General features: G+C 37.3%; 1 protein-coding gene across 3 annotated transcripts in view; it reads left to right on the forward strand.

Annotated features, from left to right (window-relative positions):
• Positions 1 to 549: 549 nt before the first annotated feature.
• The window catches only part of herc3 (HECT and RLD domain containing E3 ubiquitin protein ligase 3), a 39,586-nt gene continuing 26,394 nt past the window's right edge, over positions 550 to 13,741 (forward strand). For all 3 annotated transcript variants that reach the window (XR_013816203.1, XM_079812427.1, XM_079812428.1), the window contains exons 1-5: positions 550 to 677; positions 2,030 to 2,352; positions 9,578 to 9,737; positions 12,715 to 12,791; positions 12,892 to 13,113. Coding sequence is in view for 2 of the 3 variants with exons in the window: in XM_079812427.1 (XP_079668553.1) it covers positions 2,127 to 2,352; positions 9,578 to 9,737; positions 12,715 to 12,791; positions 12,892 to 13,113 (685 nt within the window). In the remaining variant the exon portion in view is untranslated. The remainder of the gene's footprint in view (positions 678 to 2,029; positions 2,353 to 9,577; positions 9,738 to 12,714; positions 12,792 to 12,891; positions 13,114 to 13,741) is intronic.

Below are 13,741 nucleotides of genomic sequence, written 5' to 3' on the forward strand. Positions count from 1 at the left end.
TGCATTTCTCCAAACACATTTATTATTATTTAAGCCAGACCAGGCAAGATAAAATGTTATTTTATCTTGCCTGGTCGGGCTTAAATTATAATAAAAAGCTAAATATTGTTAAAAAATATTATAATAAACTAATAGTTTTTAAATATAAACTCTTTAAAAAATAACATCGAAGACTGCGGGGAAATGAAAAAGTAGATGGAAAATTCAGTCCTCATTCAATACGACATAGTTTAAGAGAATATGTTGTAAGAATAAAATAAATAAATGAAACCTTGACAAGCATATGCACAAAATATTAAATAAATACCCTTTAAAAACCTAATAATCAATATATTGTAGTATATTATTGTATGTATATTTTCAGTGGCAGTCTCTTTTTCCATCTTATTTGTTGTTTTGCTCTTTCGTGTACATTGAATGAAGGCAAAAATCAAGTAAATCCCCAACTGCATGCTTGTTATTAAACTATAAAAAATATGTACACACCAGGAACACATGTACAAAATCCATACTCGGTGTCGCCCTCTATTGACTCCAGCGGGTTGACAGGAGTCACGTGATGATCAGTGACTCCGTAATCTGAGTCGTAACTTCCTTGTTTTTGTCGGAACCATTAAACTGAAACCATTTCAGCAATATACGGTCAAATAAACAGGAGACGAAATGCATTTTACCAGGTAACACTATCTGCTCCCTAAGAACGTGTTTGTCTTTGACTTGTGTCTGATAGAGAGCTGCACTTGCGTGATAGAAAATGACAGTTTGATGAGTGTCAGTGCGCTGCTATGTGTCAGTTTGTCCTGACATTATCCTCAATATTAGTATTGAGGTGCTGTATTGAACGCATAGACAGTCGGATAACATGTTTAAGCATTGATGTCTGCAGTATATGAACTAACGCTACAGCTTGTTTTGACTAAAGACATATGTCAGGATTGTTTTTACAGGCCGAACTCATATTGGACCACATATGGAAGATTCCGTCTGTGTTTTTAAACCTAGTAACGTTAGTAGTGAGCAGTTCTACACATTATAGGGACTTTCAATTAGAACGCACTGTTTACGCCCATAAATCGCACCAGTACTACGCAAAAAAAAAGTCGAACGTTCGGAACGCCCAATAATTGAATATTATGTTTCGGAACGCGCCTAGATGCCCTAACATTTGGATTCGAACGTGCAGAATTTATTGATGATGCTCAAACGTTTGATTAGAATGTTCAGAACTCGCGTCTGCCTATGATTCGAATGTTCCGAACCCATTACGCTCCAAAATTTGATTCGAATGTTCCAGAACGTACTTTCCTCCCCCATAAATTCGTTTCTTCATGACAGTGATGCCGTAGAAGTCGATTCAAACTTTCAGAACGCGTGCCAGTAATGTTTATGATGCTCAAAAATTCAATTTGAATGTTCCGAACATGTCTATAATTCTGCAGAAATTATATTCGAACGTTCAGTCAGAACCCATATGTACGTGCCAGTATGTTAATGTTTATGATGCCAGTATGTTAATGTTTATGATGCTCAAACATTCAATTTGAATGTTCCGAACATGTCAATAATTCTGCAGAAATTAGATTCTGTCAGAACCCATTTATAATGCCCATACATTTTAACTTTCAATTCGAATTTGAACACAAATGGAACATGGCACTGACTCCAGATTTTGATTAAAACTTTTGGAAGTTGCAAAGAGCAATAATTGTGATATTCATCATTGATCGTATATCTCTAGTATGTACTTCATGCATGTAGGTGGGTTTAATCAAATAATAACTGTCCCCTACCTAGACATAAATGCCTACTTTTATTGCTACATGTTTGACATAGTGAATCCAGTGATGATTCGGTAGGTTTCGGATGAGTTACAAAGATAGATATATTTGCATTCCCAGTCTCAAGTGCCTGGCCGTCCACACGAGCTATCATTTACAGGAATGGGGCGTGACCTCTTCCCTTCCCTTCCACTCAGTTCTCACCTATTTGCTTCCCAGTGTCTTATGCCAGACTTTTTGTTCTGTTCCAGATCTGTCATTTACAGGCGGAGGCGGCAATGCGGTACAGCCTAGGAGCTCTCCCTTATTCCGGATCCTTCCATCTGTCTCTCTCTTTATGTGTGAATCATGATGCTGTGCTGGGGAAGCAGTGCCTCGGGTCAGCTGGGCATCGGTGCGTCAGAGGCGTCTGTCTTTGAGCCCAGGAGCTGTTGCATGTTCGATGGGAGGGGTCTTAAAGAAGTGGCGTGCGGCAGCCAACACTCGCTCTTCCTGTTGCATGATGGGAGCGTGTACACCTGTGGCTCCAACAGCAGCGGTCAGCTGGGCCATGACAAGCGAGGATGCAGGCCAGGTAACTGACATAAACAGAATTTGAACATGCATACAGCATGGGTCATTCGTGACAGTGATGCTACAGAATTTGAATCTAACTTTCAGTAATGCGCAAAAGCTCAAATGTCTCTCCAAAAGATTTATATTATATAACATACCTATGATGCCCCAGATTTGGATGTGCGGAATATGTTGTTGATGCTCAAAAGTTTGATTTGAATATTCACACCATGCCTACAGTTTCACAGAAACTCGATTCAAACATTTATAACCTATTTATAATGCTTCAAAATGTAATTCCAATGTTTAGACGGTACCTTTGCCATGAATTAATTTAGAAATTAGAGCATGGCAGCGATACTCCAGATTTTCAAAATGTTGGAATGCATACAATTATGTCTTCAAAAATTGAATATGATATTTTTGGACGCATTTATTATGCCCCAACAATTTTGAACGTACAATATGAAACATGGCTCTGACACACATATGCGCCTGTGATGTCCAAACAATTAAATTTGAACGTTCAGAATTTGTTGATGATGCTTAAAAATTAGATTTGAATATTCATACCACACCTGTTATTCAACAGAAATTACATTTGAACATTTAAAACCTATTTATTATGCTTGAAAACTCGATTCTAATGTTCAGAACTGTGGTGGAAAGTCACTTGTAAGATTACAGTCAGGCCACTCCAATAGTAATATTATCAATATCAAATTTATTTCTGAAAATCGAAATTCAGGGTAGTCTCTCTTAAAGCCACAATATGTAAAATTCGCCGATAGAGGTCGCTTATACAAAACAAAAGCTTTGCTTGATGACGCTTGATGACGGGAGTTGTTGTCTTCAAATCTACAGCCGTTGGAAAATAATCCTACTGGACTCGGGCAGAAATCATATTCATGGATGAGCTAATGTAGTAAAGATTTATTAACGTTACTGTAGTATGGTGGGGCTGAGAGCTGTTGGAGCGGAACGAGGCCGCTGGAGCGATTGCTAGTTATGTTATTAAGTTGTGTTATAATGCTACTCTGTGCGTTCGCTCGCCGGCTACTATGAGACACTTGTTCCCACTGCAGTGAGCTAGATGGATATTAGGCATGGTAAAACATGGTACTCGCGGTAAATCAAGAAAAAGAGATTTAAACAATAAGACTAACTGTGTTGATCTAACAATCAATGATTCGTTTTCTGTTGATGAATGTATGGAAACAGTTGCTCACCTGTCTAATAAAACACACAATATATTAAAGCGTCTTTGGTGTTTCCATGGTTTCTACAAAATAAATCCGGAAATCGAGGCAAACGCGGGTATGATGTCATTGACAGTAGGGCTGTCACTTTTTATTCGATATTCGAATATGCATTCGAACATGACGTGAAATATCCGTAATCGATAGGGTTGGGAACCGAGAACCGGTTCTTATGCAGAACCGAAACTGATTTTTGAAAAATACCAGAACCGCGCGAAATTCCTAAGTTTCGGTTCCGAAAACGGTTCTGGTGCAATGTGTGTGCGAAGCGCTGGAAGCGTATCCTTTCATAGCGAGTGACAGCCAGTGTTGCCAACTCCGTGATTTTCCCGCTTTCCCGTTTTCCACTGTTGCCGCGGGCTGTGTTTCATGTCCGCGGGTTGAAACGATTGTGCAATTGTGCGGGTTTGGTTATGAAAACCTGGCAACCCTGGCTCACCTCATCATGAATATTAATTACGTTGCCTGCCGCTTCCAGGAGTGCAACGCAGTTCAGCACTGAAAGCCCTCGCGCTACACATTTACGGTTTTGCGTCAGATATTTTCTCGTTGACCAATGACCACCAGCATAGCGAAGAGAAAGTCACAAGTATGGATTCATTTCCAAAGAATGAATGATAATGAAGCAAAATGTAACACGTGAAAAGTTAATAACATGCAAAGGAGGCTGCACTAGCAATTTGACAAAACATTTGCTACAGCACAGAGTGCCACAGGGCTTATACCAGATTTATAGTGAAAGGCATATATATATATATATATGTATTTGTCAACCGTTGAGTCACCATGGTCTAGGTAAGCGTTTAGGCACAATTACCTTTGTAATGCTGAATTGCAATTTATTATTTACAAGTTCACTGAATAACTGAATTACTATTAAATTAATATATAAATAATTAATAAATATAACTAATAAATATAATTTATAACTTGGTTTTATTCAGAGACAGAGAGATAAAATGTAATAAGACAATTTCAGAGGTGTTCATTTGAAAAAAAAAATGTGTTGCAAGAATGGCTTAATTAATACTGTAATATATGTACAGGACTTTTTTGACATTGCCAACCTGTAAATAAATTTTAGAGCAAGTAATAAACACAAAATGGATTGTTTGAGTTGCGTATTGTGCCTTTTTCCTTTACCTCTATTTGTTTAATAATTTTAATGGAACCGGAATCGGAACCGGAATCGTTAGGCGGAACCGGAACCGGAACCGGAACCGGAAAATTTCTCACGATTCCCAACCCTAGTAATCGAACTATAAATAAACTATCCGGTTTTTAAAGTGCCATGCAGAGTCCTGCACGGGTGCGGGTACCCGCGAATATTGCTGAGGCGGGTGAAAAACATCCCAACTGTGTCGGATACGGGTGCGGGTTGGGTCGGACAAGGGAGAACACGGGTCTAAACACGGGTTTTAAACAGTCAAGATGAAAAAATAATTTCAAATCCATATTAGTTTATTTGTGCCTGCGGCGCGCTCGCGCCCTCCCAGAAGAATCACAACCGCTGCACTGCACTCGTCGAGATGGATCCTGAGGAGTTGAAGAAAAGATAGCTACAAATGTGGAAGTTAATCCACATTGGTGCGCTCGTAGATATTCGAATATATTGCTTGATATTTGATATCCGTTCGAATTAGATTTTTCTCAAAAATGGCAGCCCTAATTGACAGGCGACGAATGGGCACGGTCCGTGTCCTGGTTAAAATGGCTTATTTCCCTGAATTTAAACATTCTTGGAAACATTTGGGATAATTTAAGTACACAAGTCAACAAAATATAAAACATTGTTCTAGAGGTTTTTGGATATTTTAATCCAAAGATTTTACATATTGTGCCTTTAAACCGAGACACACCTCAGAGAGTATTTATTCAGTCAAATCATACAGCAAACAAAGACTTTAAAAATTTCTTGATCAGATTATCATAAGGCCTCCTACTTCCTTTTATCATATAAGTAAATTTTCCATTTCATCCACATCCCATAATATTCACCAACATCCCATAATTATTTTTTTCACCTGACATGCATACATATTTTTAATTGGAAACATCTTATGCTGGGTACACACCAAAAGATTTTTTACATCTTATAAGATTTTCAAAATGTGATAGACCACACACACGAGGACAAATAATCCTAGATTGAACCGTTTTGCTCCTATAATGTGTGGTGTGCGTGTGCCATGATGTGATAAAGACAGCACACCACACACAAACAGATTTTCAACCAGAGTCCCGACTGTAAACACAGGAATTCTCGCAAAATCTCGCGAGACTTCAGAATAAGTATGGCGGTGATTGGCACAAATGTCAATTTCGATCTTGATTCAATATCAATTCATATAGCCTACTGTACATATAAGGAAAGTTTGCCTTTTTAGCACTATTTTAAACTTTTCTTGGGTAAATTATATTTGCTTGTAATCATTAATATTCACTTGTGTGTGCTTATATAAGTATCATTAAAAATATTAGGATGTAAATTGTTAACGTTTTAAAATTTCACATTTAAAGAAATCTAGTGTTTGATCATAAATATGTATTTAAATGCAAAACCTAAAAATAAGTAAGCAGTTATGATCTGCAATACTTGTATACAGACTAGATACATGTATATGTGAGCGCTCCGTGAACCACGTACATGAGCGCGCACGCCGCCGGGAGATGAGAGCATGTCGGAACTCTGTTTTTCCACGCCTCTGGCTTTAACTTTTATGCCACATTAGCGCCAAAACGCTATATTTATTGTTTGAATTTCGTATTCAAGTTTAAAAGCTTAGACTTTCAAGTTTCATATCAAAAGCAGGGTTGAGAGAAAGAGAGAGAGACGCATGAGTGACAGAGAGATGGAGAGAGAGAGCATGGAAAGGAAATTAACGAATACGCTGCGTGTTTGAAATAAAAACGTTAAAAAGTTAACGAACAACGCGCAATATGTGGCGGCCGGTTGATTCTGTGGCGCACCGCCACTAATTAGTCTATGTGTGGGAAACACTGATGTTACAGAGTGAGCTAGAGGTGAGTATGGTAAAAAAAAAAAAATTCACACTGCTGTTTCTTTATAATTGTTGTCCTCAGGTGTCTCTTGGAAAATAGCTATATTATTCTCTTTGAAATTGCCTTATTAAATAAACTTTAAATAATTGTTTTTATAGTCGGAGTTCTAGTCAGTTCATGACTATTTCATCTCTCAGCGTGCTTTCGGATTGAATATTATTTCGTTTCACGTGAGTGTGCGCGCGTTTGTCCTCGGGGTTCCCCCCACACATCAGGATTTCTGATCATAAATATTCAACATGTTGAATATTTACGATTCGCGATCGGGACGGCTCCGACGTTCTTCCGAGCAGGTTTGGACACTCTTAACACACTTCACACCACAGGAAAATCTGATAAGATAATCTTTAGAACCATCAAGATAATCGGGACATAGCTAGGATTGTCGGAAGGGGGGAAATCGGCCCAAAATCAGCCCGATTATCTTTTGGTGTGTACCCAGCATTATCTGACGAAACTTTCCTCAGGCTTACTGACCTTGACTGCAGAAAGAGTCATTCTTCTCAAATTGTTTCTCACAGCATTTGGAGATTAGCTTTGAAACATCAGAGAGAACGAGAGAGAGAGAGAGAGAGAGTCCCCTTTGTCCCCTTACATTCTTAAACAGTTAACACTCTTTTGAAACAATTACTCTTGTCCTCTTTTCCTTGCTACATATTTTAAAGGAACACTCCACTTTTTTTGAAAATTGGCTCATTTTCCTACTCCCCTAGAGTTAAACAGTTGAGTTTTACCGTTTTCAAATCCATTCAGCCGATCTCCGGGTCTGGCGGTAGCACTTTTAGCATAGCTTAGCATAGATCATTGAATCTGATTAGACCGTTAGCATCTCGCTCAAAAAATGACCAGAGAGTTTCGATGTTTTTCCTATTTAAAACTTGACTCTTCTGTAGTTACATCGTGTACTAAGATCGACGGAAAATGAAAAGTTGCAATTTTCTAGGCCGATATGGCTAGGAACTATATTCTCATTCCTGCTTAATAATCAAGGAACTGCCGTACCATGAGTGCAACGGTTCAATGATATTACATAGAGCTGGAAAATGATTGTTGAAAATGCCTATTTTCAAAAAAAGTGGAGGGTTCCTTTAAGCAATAAAGGTAGAAAACCTGTTTTCAAAACATACAAAGATTGGTTTACACATTACACATTGAACATGATATATTTATTTTGCAGTACCTTTGCCATGAATCAATATATGAACGAACAGTTTGGAACATGGCAGTGATGCTTAAGAATTCCATGTTTTGAACGGATCTATCTTCAAAAATGTAATATGATATTTTGGCACTTGCCTATGCCCCAACACACCTATATTTATAATTGTGACTTTCCTTTTTATGCAATGCCATAAAAATTTATGTGATAAAGGTTTTACGGTCTTTGCACATAGTATTTTTTTTAATGAATGTCGCACTTTGTGTTTAAATATAATTAATTTCTCATGTTCCTGCTGACGTTTTATGTCCCATATCTTTTGATGTGATAACCACATTATATTTTGACACACCTAAAATCGAAAGTGACATTATTCTCAGAAATGAGGCGTGTGGCCTGGATACTAAAACATTGCTTGCTTTATCGTGCTATTATTAATATTGTGTTACAGTGTATTAACAGTCAGGGATGACAGCAGATCTTGTTTTATCCAGCATGCATTGGGACTCACCAGTCCAAGGTTGCTAATCCGGTTTATAAGAAAACAATTCCAGGCAGCAGACGGTCTCTCACATGTCTGTGCTAAAGAGATCGCACCATTTGTTCAATACAAGGCCCTGTTACGTGAGGGACGTGTAAAAGAAGTCAAGAAATAGTCTCCTTCCAAAATGATAAATCAGAAAATAAGAAGCACTAATGCTTGATTAAATGTATTCAAGTCATTGCATGTCCAAACCAGATACTAATTTAAATAACTGTATATGAATCTAATGTGTAGAATGATGCATATTCTGTTTCTAAAAGGGTTGCATTGTAGATTGCATTTTTTCAAATAGCTGTCTTGCTATTGTTTACTGTGTTAAGCATAACATTTTAACAGATGTTGAGCAATTATTCCTTTTATTCCTCCACCAAGACTGCAGCTTGTAGAAATGTTGTGCTCTTGCTTTGCATTTTGGACAATGGAAGATTTTTGTGATGTTGTTTTGGTTAAATTGGCATTTGGTTTCGTCTTACCACTTTCACAGGCCAAAGGGGATTTTTTGGTTTGTTTATTTTCGGTTTTCTTTAAGCCAGTGCTGTGTCATCTTGAGATGAGATGATTGCATGTGACGTTGTTTTGATGACACATTGCGATTGGTCTCTTGCAGTAAGTGCCTTCGTCTGGTTTCACTACTGTTCAAAAGTTTGGGGTCAGTGAGTTTTTAAAAATATTTTTGAAAGAAGTCTCTTCTGCTCGTCTAGGCTGCATTTATTTGATCAAAAATACAGTAAAACAGTAAATATTGTGGAAAATATTACAATGTAAAATAACCTTTTTTTCTATTTGAATATATTGTGAAATGTAATTAATTCCTGTGAATTTTTAGCATCATTACTCCAGTCTTCAGTGTCACATGATCCTTCAGAAATCACTCTGATAGAAACATTTATGATTATTATCAATGTTGAAAACTTTCATATTTTTGTGGAAACCCTTTATTTCAGTATGCTTTGATGAATAGAAAGTTCAAAAGAACAGCAGTCACTTTTGATCAATTTATTGCATCCTTGCGAAATAAAAGTATTAATTTCTTTAAAAAAAAAAACTTTTTTAATATCACAAAACTACTATTTTAAAAGCCATCACAAACTTTACTGCACAAAGCAAATCTAGCAGTATCTGCTGCTAATCTGTAGAGGGGATATGAATTATGTCTGCGCAAGCATCAAGGCCGGGGTGTGATGTTTCCATCTAATGGATTTGTGTGTGTCTCTCATAGAGCTGGTTGGAGCTCTGGATGCTCAGAAGATATCCGGCGTGTCGTGTGGTCAGTCTCACTCTCTGGCGGTGAATGAGCAGGGGCAGGTGTTTGCCTGGGGGGGCGGAGAAGGAGGGCAGCTCGGTCTGGGTATGGCTGAAGAGGCGGTCCGTGTGCCCAGGTAAAACATCACTTTTTATTGTTTTATTGTTATATAAGTTTTCATAAAACTATAAATGAAAGCACTTTGGTTAAAACACCTAATACAAAGTCCACTGTGACACGCATATGTTATGTCAAAATTTGTATGCTCCACGTAAAAAAGAAAATTCTCTCATCATTTACTCACCCTCATGCCATCCCTGATGTATATGACTCTCTTTCTTCAAAAACATAGCTTTTTAGGAGTGTAATCTCTCTCTGTCGTCCATATAATGCAAGTGAATGGGTTACGATCATGATGGCAGTCCATACGACCCCAGTGGGTGAATTATCCGAAATCGCATACTTCCCTACTATGTAAAATGTGACAAAAGAAGTATGTCCCGATTCACAGTACTCATAAAAGTGTAGGCAATGTGTCCGGATGACCTACTACTTCCGGTGAGATTCTGAAGTGTGCATACGATGGACACTTTACTATCCCATGAGGCCACGGGGGAGGATTTGTGAATGGCTGTGAAGCAACGCAGATGACGCTGCCTGGTAGGTCACATGAAAATGACAGCATGGCGAATGTAGTATGTCCAGACTAGTATAGAACACACTTTTTTAGCAGTCACAAAGTAATTACTTGTTCAAAAAAAGTACAGACTCAAGAGAGTATGCCGTTTTCGGATGCAGCCATTGGCCCTGTCCCAAATGGAAACCTAAGCCCTGGCGATCTTCCTCAGAGTCCACACTTTCGTGATGGTACAGGGCCATTGTCTTTTGGAGCGAACGATAGGGCTGTGCTGTTCATGAGTGGGACGTTGTGACGCATGATGTAATTGCATTGCCAAGTTCGCGAGAGAAGTAGAAGCACAGAGGACCACCACTTTTCACGCAAACTTAACGCAATTACATCACACGTCACTACGCCACACTCATGATCGCTCATATGACTTACACAGACCTATCGTTTGCTTCAGAAACATTGATTTTTCCACTGGGGTTATATGGATTACTCCAGTCACGATCCAGTCACTGTGTGTGCTTTTTCAAGTGTCAGATGAGTAGCACACATTCACTTGCATTATATGCACTCGCAGAGTAATGGTATGAGGGAATGATGAAAGAAGGTTTGTTTTTATGTGAACTATCCATGCACATCTTGTTTTTTGTTGGCTCTGCATGGGAACCAGCGTTCAAGTTTCAAACATGTGATGCATTGTTTCCTGTTATTAGGATTGCAGTGTAAATGCTTCATGCCACATTAGCAATTACATCCTTTTTTTGTGGTATATATGCTTTTCATATTTGACTTAATTTGCTTTGTAAAGGCTGTTCTAGGTAGGGAAATCTAATGAGGATTTAATTTCCGTGAGGGGATCTCTGCATGCGGCCTTCCTCACCACGGGGGTCTCCCGAACCCAAGTGATTTAGACTTAATGATAGTTATAATGTGCTATTACTGAAAGCTCTTCTGTTTCGTTGTGGATTGGATGTTTGCTCTAGTATTGCCGAATAAACCACAACAGATGAAACAACATTTCCTGACTTGACTGAGAACATCACTTGTCATCTCAGTTATTTGAATAAGCACAATACAACCAGAGCGAGCTAATAATTGAGGGTTATTTATTTGGTTTCACGTCTTGTGCTGTGATCAAGACCACTGGAATTTGACTGTGACATTCCTGGTCAGTCAGTAAATCAGGAATTTCTTTATTGAATATTTGGATGCTTTGATAATGCTTTAAAAGGCCAATAATACTGTAGTACTCTCAGGTCAATTCAACCTTATGTAGGCTTTTGCTGCATAACATTCACTGGTCAACAGGAACTTTGACCCTTTTCCATAATTCTATATGTCAGTCCTATTTAAATGCCTTTTTAATTTATGACAACAACAATCAAAAGTGGCTGAGGAAGTGTTGATGCACCAATTATCTAATTTGCACAGATGTGCAACTCTCTTAAAACACATCATTTTGATTATATATATATATATATATATATATATATATATATATATATATATATATATATATATATATATATATATATATATATATATATATATATATATATTGGGTTATATTATTTATATTTTGAGAAAACATTGAGAATTGTTTTCTTTTATGATTTAAAATTATTTTCCTTTATTATTTAAATAATTAATGCATCAAAATATTTAAATCCTTTAAACAGAATACTTCAAATTTCCCTCCACAATCTGTGCAGAAAGTATGAAAAAAAAATTGGTGATGCACCAAATACCTACGGAATATGAATCTTTATTTAATACTAATATATATATATATATATATATATATAAGAAAAAAATATTATTTTTATATATAAAACATTTATATATATTATAGATTATATAAATGTATATACAGTATATACATGCAAATATCTCTTAAATATATACATGAATGTGTGTGTATTTATATATAAATAATAATTAACAGAGTACACACACATATATTATGTAAACACAAACTTTTATTTTGGATGCGATTAATCGTGATTAATTTTTTGACAGCCCTAATTTGCATATAATAATCAAAAAGATGCATCTTGAGAGAGTTACACATCTGTGCAAAATCCATTGCAGAAGGTATTATTAAATATATATATATATTTAATAATACCTTCTACAATGGATTTTGCACAGATGTGTAACTCTCTCAAGATGCATCTTTTTGATTATTATATGCAAATTATATACAGTAAATATCATTAGGAATGATTGTCTCTGTTTAGAAGTTAAATATATCCTTGAATTTAATTGAATTGAGTTACAATATAATAATTAATAATCAAAGTGTTAAATCCATTCTATAGAATTTCATAGATTTCCCCACACAATTGGTGCAAATTCACATTCCACGTGAACCTAGTCATAAATTACATATGTTTTTATGGTTGTTACTTCTCCATCATCACCACAATAGTAATACATTTCTGTGTTTTTTTTTCTGCATTCCTTTTTATTGTTATTTATGTAGGTTGATTAAAAAGTTGTGCGAGCATCGAATCTCACAAGTAATGTGTGGCAACCAACACTGTATAGCACTTTCAAAAGGTAAGAGCAGATGAATTCCATTGTTGTATCGGTCGTTTTGTTTTCTGTTGTACTTCTGCTGTGTCAGTAAAAGAAGATTTTCACTGTCCTCCCTTCTCAGATGGTCAGTTGTTTGTATGGGGAGAGAACTCCAGTGGTCAGCTGGGTTTAGGGAAGGGAGAGCCGAGCACTCTGACTCCTCAACCGCTCAAATCTCTGTCCGGGATCCCACTGGCTCACATCAGCGCTGGAGGAGACCACAGCTTTGCCTTGTCCCTCTCTGGAGCTGTGTTCGGCTGGGGGAAGAACAGCGCTGGACAACTAGGCCTCAATGATGAGCAAGGTAAAGCACACACGCTGGTCTAGTGGTTAAAAATCTGGTCTGCGAACCAAGAGTTTGTTGGTTTGAATTCTGCAACGGACTATTCTTGAAACTTTTATACCCTAAACCTTGGGTTGCTCCAGGATTTGTTTGTCATTCCAAATTGATTATGATTAAAGAGGAGCTATTATGCTTTTTTACTTTCTTTAGTGTTTTGCTGTTTGAGCATGAAAAAGGTCTGCAAAGTTACTCCAAAGGGAGTTATTCTCTATATCAGTGTCACTGTTTCTGAACTCCCTGAAACTCCTCCATTGTAGTCTTGAGTTTTCTTCCGAGAATGAACAATATTCCTCGTTTAAATAATTCCCGCCCAAGGCATACGCAAATAAAGGGGCGGGCCTGGTCGAGTTAGTTAGTACTGTGTTCAAACTCGCGGTTATGGTTAGGGGCCATTTTCACACTGCCCTTTTCAGAAGGAGGGGCTTCATAGAAACAGGAACTAAACGGAGTGTTACTGACAGACTGGGAAGAGAGGTGCTGCAACAATGCCAGATGTGAAAAATAATGCATTTTTATGAACATTAAGGGTTCGATTTTAACAATGTGCAGGTGGTCTTAGGGCGTGTCCAAATCCACTTTTGCTAGTTTA

The sequence above is a fragment of the Gobio gobio genome (genome assembly GCF_949357685.1).
Source record: "Gobio gobio genome assembly, chromosome: 3".
NCBI lineage: Eukaryota > Metazoa > Chordata > Actinopteri > Cypriniformes > Gobionidae > Gobio > Gobio gobio.